This window comes from Belonocnema kinseyi, chromosome 10, assembly GCF_010883055.1.
Source record: "Belonocnema kinseyi isolate 2016_QV_RU_SX_M_011 chromosome 10, B_treatae_v1, whole genome shotgun sequence".
Classification (NCBI taxonomy): domain Eukaryota; kingdom Metazoa; phylum Arthropoda; class Insecta; order Hymenoptera; family Cynipidae; genus Belonocnema; species Belonocnema kinseyi.
The window spans coordinates 74,774,974-74,784,457 of NC_046666.1; the positions used below are offsets into that span (position 1 = coordinate 74,774,974).

The 9,484-nt window shown below is 32.4% G+C and overlaps 1 protein-coding gene across 4 annotated transcripts in view; it reads right to left on the minus strand.

Moving 5' to 3' along the window:
* Positions 1–3,870: 3,870 nt before the first annotated feature.
* LOC117181512 (kinesin-like protein KIF3B) overlaps positions 3,871–9,484 on the minus strand; it is a 13,646-nt gene continuing 8,032 nt past the window's right edge. For 3 of the 4 annotated variants that reach the window (XM_033374270.1, XM_033374271.1, XM_033374273.1), the window contains exon 2: positions 3,871–7,215. In XM_033374270.1, coding sequence (XP_033230161.1) covers positions 4,990–7,215 — 2,226 coding nt within the window. In that variant the 3' untranslated portion in view covers positions 3,871–4,989. Of the gene's footprint in view, positions 7,216–8,427; positions 8,437–9,484 lie in introns of those variants that run through there. The other variant, XM_033374272.1, reaches the window with a different exon arrangement.

Sequence of the window (9,484 nt, forward strand, 5' to 3'; positions counted from 1 at the left end):
TTCTTTCTGTTTTGGAAAGCTTATATTAGCCAGTGCGAAATTTTTAAGCTTTACGTTTTTTCGATTTATAGTGTTTCATTTATATTTGTAGTCTTTTTATAAATAGAAAATCGTGACACTGTATTTGATAATTTCATGATTTTATTACTTCTATTTACCAAATTTGTTTGTGTTCTATTTGAAGATGTTTTCAAATTGAGCTTTATGTTTACAATCTACTAATAAAAGAAGACTGACAATTGTGAATTTTAGTTTTTGCCAAAGTAGTAATATGCCATTTTTCGCCGTTTTCGAGAAAATCGACTTCAAAATATCCGCCAAAAGCCATATAGAGTTTAGCCAAACATACTTAAAATCGGCCTGTGGCTCAGGGAGTAGCACTTCGAAATCATAGCTGAAAGGTTGCGTGGTCGATTCTCGTTGCCCACACATCTTTTTTATTCAATACAATGTTTATAAAAAGAATTTCCTTTAATGATCTTTTCAATTACGTCAATAATATTTTGTAATGTCTTTTTCAGGGAAAATTGATTTTGTTTAACTTTATCGTGTTTTTGTCAAGCAAATTTTTTTTCTGTAAACGTTAATAATTCTTTTCATAATATTTACCAATTATATATAAAATTAGATGTACGTGATTTTTAAACCTCGTATTTTATCAGATAAGCGATGAGTTTTTACAAGAACAAGATTTACAAAAAATTGTTTATTAGGAAATACACCTAATTCCTTATGTTGCATGAAATAAATTTTTGCTTTCAAAAGTACGGCATATGAATACCGTCTTTACCTGGAGAGTAGTTTTTTTGTTTTTCAACATTTTTCTTTTTAAAAACCGCGACGATACTTCTAATTTTAAATATAATTATCGAATATTATTTTAAAAAACAGTATTTATAGAAAATAAATTTGTTTGCAAGAAAACAAAATTCAGTTATTCCGTCAAAGAAGGCACTGCAGAAATGGTTATTTGTATAACTTTTGTAGAGTACTGAAAATTTTCAGACAGGCAATGAGCTTTCATTACAAAAATTATAATCAGAAACTAAAATCGACAATTGCTGGTCTCCTCTTGTCAGAAAGTAATATTCTATATTATGATAGTATATTATATGTATGCAGGCATGTCTTTTATCGAGCTTGATGTTTTAAATGTGCAGTTACAAAGTTTCCTGTTTTGGAAAGCTTATATTTTCCATTGCTTAAGTTTTAATTATTTGGCTTGCAATTTTTTCCGTTTATAGTGTTTTATTTAATTGTAGTATTTTTTAACAGAAAATTTTGATGCTGTATTTGACATCATGATTTTCCTACTTTTATTAGTCTGAATTTTTTGTTTGCATAACATTGTATTTTGCCTGACGCAATTTTCATTATTTTTTAGTGCTTATTTTATACCAAATTAATATAATTTAATTGTTTTCTATTATGCCAAAGCTTCATCAAGTTGGCTTTGATACATGACAGAAATAAATTACTTAAAAAAAAACGGAAAATTATTTAATAAAAAGTTTCTACATCAGAATAATGAATAAGGTAAACCAACCATTACTGGCACAACGTAAAATGTATGTCTCATACTGAGACAATAATAAATATCGTTGAGCATCTTTTATATTCCAACATAAATTATAAAAGTAAAAATGTATTATTTTTAAAGTACTTTTATATTTGTTTAATTTTTGTCCTGACAAGTTATACATTAAGTAAAAAATAATCCAAAATATTCCTCCAAACCTGTGAATAGACTGCTACGAAATTTGCCATTTTTTAATTTTTTATTTCAAAACTTTCCGCAAACTTTTACGGAATTGTATTATTGAAATTTCCTACACGTAAAGAAAAAGTAATGTTTTTGCACATTTTTAATACGATTAAGAATAAAATTCATAACTTTATTATCGATTTTATTCGATAACTTATGAATATTTTAATGTCCCGCATTCGGACAAATTCTTGACGTAGTTGCCGAAACCGGGACAAGCTATGTCTCAGTTTTGGACATTTTAACTTGAGTTGCGCAATTGCGTTTCCATTACCGAAACTGTCACTTTCGCCCTGTTTTAATTGAATGTCGCAGTATTATGTTAGTGATATATTAAAAATATTGTTTATAAGGCACAACCTTGCCGTTTAAGATTGGTTATTTTATTGAAATAATAAATTTAAATTTTCAAGTATGTATTAAAATTCAATATTATAAATTGATGTGAAATATTAATAAGATTAATATTGTCGATTTACTTTTTAAGATAAATTAACTGTTCTGTTGAAAATTTATATTTTAAAATTAAAAATATAACTATTTTGAAGAAAACTCATCTTTCTTACTTGAAAATTCAACAGCTTGGTTAAATTTTTTTTAATTTCTTGACTGAAAAATGTTTTTTGATTAACATTTGAACTATTTTCTTGAAAATTCGTCTTTTTGTTTCGAAAACGTATCTTTTTAATTATAAATTTAATCTTTTTTGCGCAAAAATGCAACTGTGGTTGAAAATTAATCTGTTTAGGTTGAGGCTTCAACAGTTTGATTGAAAATTCGTTTTTTTTTTAAATTAATTCGTCTGCTTTCAATATGTAATTAGAATCTTTTTTGGTTAAAATATTAACTATTATATTTTTTTATCAGAATTGAACTTTTTTGGTTAACCTAATACATCTATTTTCTAACAAATTCTTGAATTTTTAAGTAAAAAAGACTCATTTTCTATCAAAAAAGTTTAATTCTTACCAAAAAATATAATAGTTGATTTTTCAAACGAAAAATGTTCAAATTATAAATTAAACATGACATGATTTTTTAAACAAATAAGATTTTTGATTAAAAAATAGAAAAATATTTTAAACAAATTATTAATGTATAATTAAATAATATTATATTAAATAATTAATAATGTAATTTATAATTAAAATGACAAATTTTCGAACCAAAAAGACAAACTTTTAACAAATTAGTTGAAATGTTAATCAAAACAGATTTGTCAGTCAATAAAATTTTCAACCAAATAATACAAATTTTTAACAAAAAATAATTTAAATTTTTTCAATTTATGAATCAAATTGAATTAAGATGAATTCTAATTCAAAATTTACTACAAGACAGTTTAATTTGCACGTGAATGGATAATATTAAATTTTAATGCATACTTACTAATTTTATTAAAAAATCAAATGTATGAGTTATTATTAAACTACTTCAAACTACTTTTTTAGAATAAATATGTAAACGATAATCACAATCCATGCTTGCTTTTTCATGTATTCTGTAATAAATTATAAGTAAATTGTGCCATTTTATTTTGATAAACCCCATTGGCTTCTTTGGTGGCCCACTCGAGGCTATGTTTCAAAATTCGTGTCCCACTAATGTGCGATCTGACTAGCTTTAAGAATATCCATTTATATTAATTTATTATAAAATTACTAACGTATTTTTTGTTCTAATCGATCAAATAATGTCTTAGCCACTTATTATAACGGTTTTTGTACAAAAATTCCAATTCCCCACTTAAAAATTGTGTTTATGTGGGTTAGCTTTTCCTAACTATCCCAGTAACGGTCAGTTTACCTTACAAAAAAAATAATATTTGAGCCTTAATAGGTAGAATAAAAGTATTATAAACCTTCATTTGAAAAATGATCTTTTTCTAAAATTAAAAATAGGCCATTCGTTGTTTTACAGATCGCTGGAATTGAGTAACATTGTGCAATACTTTTGTGTTTATTTAGTTCTGATTTAAAAATATTTGTTATAAGCATAACGGGGGTAATTTTGAACGAAAAAATAAATCACAAAAGTCTGATAATACATGATTATATTGATTGTAGGATTCTTTTGAGTGAATTATTCCAAAGATTAGGTTTTTATTTTTTTTATTAAAATCTTTTACAAGTATGCAAATACTTTATCTTGTCGCAGAAAATTTAATTGTGAAAGGTCACTACCATTGATTAGGAAATTAATCAAGATCAGCGCATGTGCATCAAGGATTTCCAGGAGCGTCTCCATATATTGGAAATTGTAATAAGCTGCCATAAAAAAGCTCTTGGTGGTAAAAGCCTGGTAACAAAATTAGACCTATTTTACTGTATTGAGTTTTCAAATGATATTTCTAAAAAATGAAATTTTATTAGAGTATCGGTTGAAAGCTTTCAAATATCTATTAACTATTTATTAATTAAGTTTCCAAACAACACAAGAATTTAGAAATCTTTATATCTGATTTCTTTCACATAAAGCAATCAAACATTCAAGATTGTGCCACTAATTTTACTTTGACAAATTTATTTTCTGCGTGTTGTACAACGTCAAGCAGTAAGTATTAATGTAATATGCACTATTAACATAAAGAGGATTTTTTAAATGAAGCACTTTCTTTTACTTTTTTTTCTTTACATTGCTTCTAGAAATAATCTCGATGTCTTAATCATAACAAATCTAGTTTTTTCCAAACTTCTAACTGGGATGATATAATTGCACCGGAAAAGTAAAATTTAACGAACCTAGAAATTTTAAATTACAGAAATGATTAAATTACGGAAGAAATAAAAAAAAGGTTTAATATTTTGTACCTAGTAGAGCAATATTTTATTTAATATACGTAAGTTTTGAAATTAAAAGTTTTTATTTTATATTTCAGTAAGTATATTTTTGGCATTTCTCAACCTCCAGAGTTTCGCTTTTTCGGAAAAATTCTATCATCTCCATTCCACAGTTCCTCCCAGGAGAGGTGGAAGTAAAATATCCAGCTTTTAATATCACTTTAAGTTTATTACAGCAGTTACGTTGGCTGACGCCAAACATCTAATTGCATGATGACTAGAAAGTTAATAATTCAGTCTAAATAACCTTTCGCCATCTGATTCCCGTTCAATTAATCGAAATATCACAAATAATATCTACCATCTCAAACTGAAAAACGTTCCAATTCATATTTACAAAAGAGTCTCATTCCTTAGTGAAAGAAGGGCGAAGAACTGCGCTAACTATTTGGGAACTAATCCCCTAGTCTTTGGATAGATTTGAGCTGACATTTGTTGGTAAACTGGCGCTGGAATCTGTTGCACCTTTCCAACACTCTTGGGCCGAATCCTTGCCGATTGAAGACGAGTTTTGGGTCTCAATCTTACATTCGAAGCATCAACATCAATGTCCCCTTCGTCTCTTAAAGCTTCTTCCAAAACCGCTTGAATAGTTGGAGCAATGGCTGGTCCCTGGTAGTCCAGAGTAGTTCTCGCTGGCATATCGAGTTCCAAATTCAAAATATTCTCTCCGGCGTATCGGTGACCTCTTCCCATCGCTAAAGCAATCTTCGCATATTCGGAAACTGGCCTCCTTCCTCCAGGAATGGAAATCGGTCGCTTGATTAACTCCACACTTGAGGGCTCCGGGTCTTTCAACACCCAGCAATCCTCGTCCTCATCAAACCGAACCCTCGACAAAATCTTGTGCTTTTCTTCCACCGGTATAAAGTTGTCAATTATGAGGTACTTGAGCTTCAGCTCCTTCATTAATTCATGCTGCGTTTGTTCTAGATCTCTTCTGTCCCGATTGTACTCATTTGTCACATCATCCAAATCTTGTTTTAAACCTTGCAACTTGGCGAAACATTTCCTCAGCTTTCTCGACTTAACGTCCACTTCCTGCTGAAGCGTTGTGTAAGTCTCCTTCACTCCCATCGTCGTCAATTCCTGATCTTCCAGCTTCTGCTGCATCTCAACCTCCCGCTTTTTCCTCTCCGCAATCTCCGCAGCTCTCTGCTCCAACGCCTTCTGTTGCTCATTCGTGTGATCAATAATATTCTTCCCACCACAGAGCATCTTGCTTTCCAAATCCTTGATCCGCTGCACCAAATTCTCCGTCTCCTGCTTCTCAGCCTTCAACTGTTCAGCTATTAATTTCTTATCCGCCTCCGTTGTCTTATTGTCATCCCTGCTATCCTCAGTCTCGGATTCCGAATCCAAATCGTCTTCCTTTTTCCTCTTTAACTTTTTCTTCTTTTTCGGCAAGGTCCCTTTCTGCAAGAGTTTCTCCTTCAGACGACTAATCTCCTCCTGGTATTGTCGCAAAAGCGCATCTTTCGCGTCCTCATTTATTCTCGGCTTGTTCTTGATATTCTTGGCACGATTTGCATATCGCAGAGTTGTCAGAGTCTCGTCATAATTGTAACTAGCGGGTCCGATATTCGCTACCATGATAGTTTTCGAGTTTCCACCGAGGGAATCTTGAAGGAGTCGAGTTAGTTTTGAATCCCGGTACGGTACGTGACTCGTTTTGCCGTCGACTAGAGCCGAAATCACATTCCCTAGAGCTGACAAACTCAGGTTTATCTTGCTAGCTTCCTTCAGCCGTTCACCGGATGATCCAGTTTTACTCTGTCTCTCGCTTCCGGCCAAATCCACCAAATTCAGACGACCTACTCGAATTCCAGCGCTGTCTCCCATTGATCCCATTTCTATCGTGATCATGAAAATCGCGTGTGATCTGGAACTGTGCTCATTCATATTAGTAGCACCTATCGTTCGGTTTTGATTTCCGGCATTCATGATTTGCTGGATTTCGGCCGCACTTTTGCAAACTGCTGAAGAGAGGTCCTTTACGAAAACGCCAGTGTCGGGTCGCTCTTTCAATTCGAATCTCAGACTCTGATCGGAATGTAACAAGTCCCTGATTTCTTCCTGATATATTTCCAAGTAACTTGCCCTAACAAGATATTGCATGTTCTCTGATCTGCTTATGTGGCTGAAGATGTGCTCGAAGGAACGAGGGATTATTCCCCGTTTCTTTGAGTCGTGTTTTGTGCCTTCCATTGTGTATGTCTTTCCGGTTCCCGTTTGTCCGTAGGCGAAAATAGTGCCGTTGAAGCCATCGAGGACGGAGGACACCAAGGGTCTGACGGTTTCTTCGTAGAGGTCCTGTTGGTTAGAGTGCCAGTCGTAGACGGCGTCAAAGGTGAAGACCTTGACATTGTCGCGGGAAGGATCCTCTCGAGGATTTCGAATTTCAACGACTCCTCGGGACGGAACGACGTCCACGACGCGGGAAAAACCTCGCGCGCTTTCCTTCTCGTCCATCGGCCTACAGCGAACCACGACCTGGACGCACTGGATCCCTCCATCGGAAGAAATAAGAGACCTAGAGGCTCTCTTCTTGGAGGACTTTGACTGGTTGTCGCTTTTCTCCATTGCTGCGACTACGGAAACGTTATCGCCCTGGAAATAAAAACATTTTGTTAGGAAATTTAAAAAATTATAATGATTTAGGATTAAGAATGTATTTTGATAGTGTTGGAATAAATAAATAGATATTCAATGAAAGGTATAATCTGTACATGATTGTTTATTAGTGTGGGCAGGGTGGTCGCTGGACCGAGAAACCGGGAATTTTTGTTCTGACCGGACATTACAAATTTGTCGAAGAAAAATCTTTCCACGTTCGATTTTAACAATTTTTAAATAATTAGTGGAATTTCTATGCTTTTCAATTATGCTATTATTTAGCTTGCAATGCGTAATTCAAAATTTTTTTACTTAAAACATTTTCCATTCAAAATTTTTATTTTTAAGCTTACATTTTTAATTTAAAGAATTTTTAAATACTTTCTTAAAGACTTGAACAAATTAAAAATAAAATCCTTTGATTTTGAAAATTTTTGATAAAAACCTTTTTATTCAATAAATAAATACATTTTTTTCAATTCATCTGCACTTTAAGTACTAAAAAGTGAATATATTCTTAATTAAAGGATTTTATTAAATTTAAAATATTGTCTCAGTCTAAATTATGCACTTGTTAACTCATTCCACTTGGAATTTGTAATTTAAAAAAAGATTGATTATTGAATATTTAGCAGTACTTGAATTTTTATTTAAGACAAGTAAATTGAAACCAAATATTTAAAAGTAAAGACTCTTTAACTGAATTGTTTGACATAGAAAACCTGGAATCATTAAGATTTCGAAGAGACTTTTAACGTTACAATTTTAATTATAAGAGTAAAATTCGCAATTGACATGAGATTCATGCGCATAATATGCGGGAAAACCCTGATGGACAAAGTAAGTAACGAGATAATTCTAAAAGAATATGGTGCAGAAAAGACGCTAGGAGACACATGGGAAAGAAATCGTTTAAGATGGTTCGGACATGTTGAGAGAATGCCAAATGAACGACTAACGAAACAAGTGTATCAAGGTAAAGTAAATGGCAGCGTGTCCAGAGGTAGACCGCGGAAAGAATGGTTAGAATGTGTGAAAGAGACCCTAGTTAGAAGAGACATAAGAAGTCACAGAAACACGAGAGCCTGCATGAAAAAATGCATAGACGTAAAAGAAGCTAGAAAAGTATGCCAGGACAGGAAAGTATGGCGGCAAATAGTTAATAAAAAGAGTGTCAGTAGAGTGAATGACGCCTGAAACACAGACCTTGGCTACTAATGGACCCAAGTGGGGAACCTTACATAACGACTTCATGAGGTTCTTCGCTTAGGGTGATTGCTAGAGAGATTGATCAGCAACCTGGGTCGGAGCGGTGTTGCGGAACGAACGTGCTATTTACTTAAATAGCACGAGAATTCTGGATCAATCTGAAACATCTCTATCCCTTCCACACACTACTCCTTTCCCCTGCCGAGTGAGTCACGCCTACCCCGAAAGGGAAATGGCTTAATGGTGTAATAATAATAATAATAATAATTATTATTATTATTATTAATTAGCCTCGGTGGCTCAGTTGGTTAGACACTTGGACTTCACCTTAAATTTAGTCAAATTTCGCCTGTAAATAATAAATGTTCAATTGTTATTTATACTAATTTCTAAAATTTGCAGGATTTTCTGAAAATTGTAGAAAAAATTCAATTCATTTTGACAGATATTTAGAAGTTCTGAAAAAATTTCCAAAATAATTTAAAATTTAAAACCCATTTAAAACAACTTTTAGATTTCTCAAAATTTTGAAATAAAATTTTGAAGCTTTCTAAGGATGTTTAAAGTATTCAAAACAAAATTAGTCCGGGAGCTGGGTATGTTCCCGTATGCATTCAAGAGGCAAAAGGTAAAAACTAGTTAATCTTATGTATTTTGACCCGCTGAATCCAATGGTACCGGTTAATTTTACGAGAAGTGGATAGGTTTTGTTTAAAATGCAATTGTTTAAACAAATAGGAAAAAATGGTTTTTCTTTATGGGACAAATTTTTTTTAGTAAATATGGACAATTCTAAGCATAAAAGTTCTCTTGCAACTTTTTTGTTAAATGCGTATTTACAAAGTTATAAATTTTCATAGTTCAAAATTTGACGTTTTTTGCAAACTTTATTGAATATTTTTCGAAAATTGAAGAAGCAACTTGTTCTTTGAAAGCTCCTCTACCTATTCACTGTACGCGACATTGGATTAACCAGTCGGAAGCCTAGTTATCGCAATTTACAAGTAGCGCCTTTTGTGCGCGCGACAGTGCGTTTGGCGCTTATGGCCGGCGC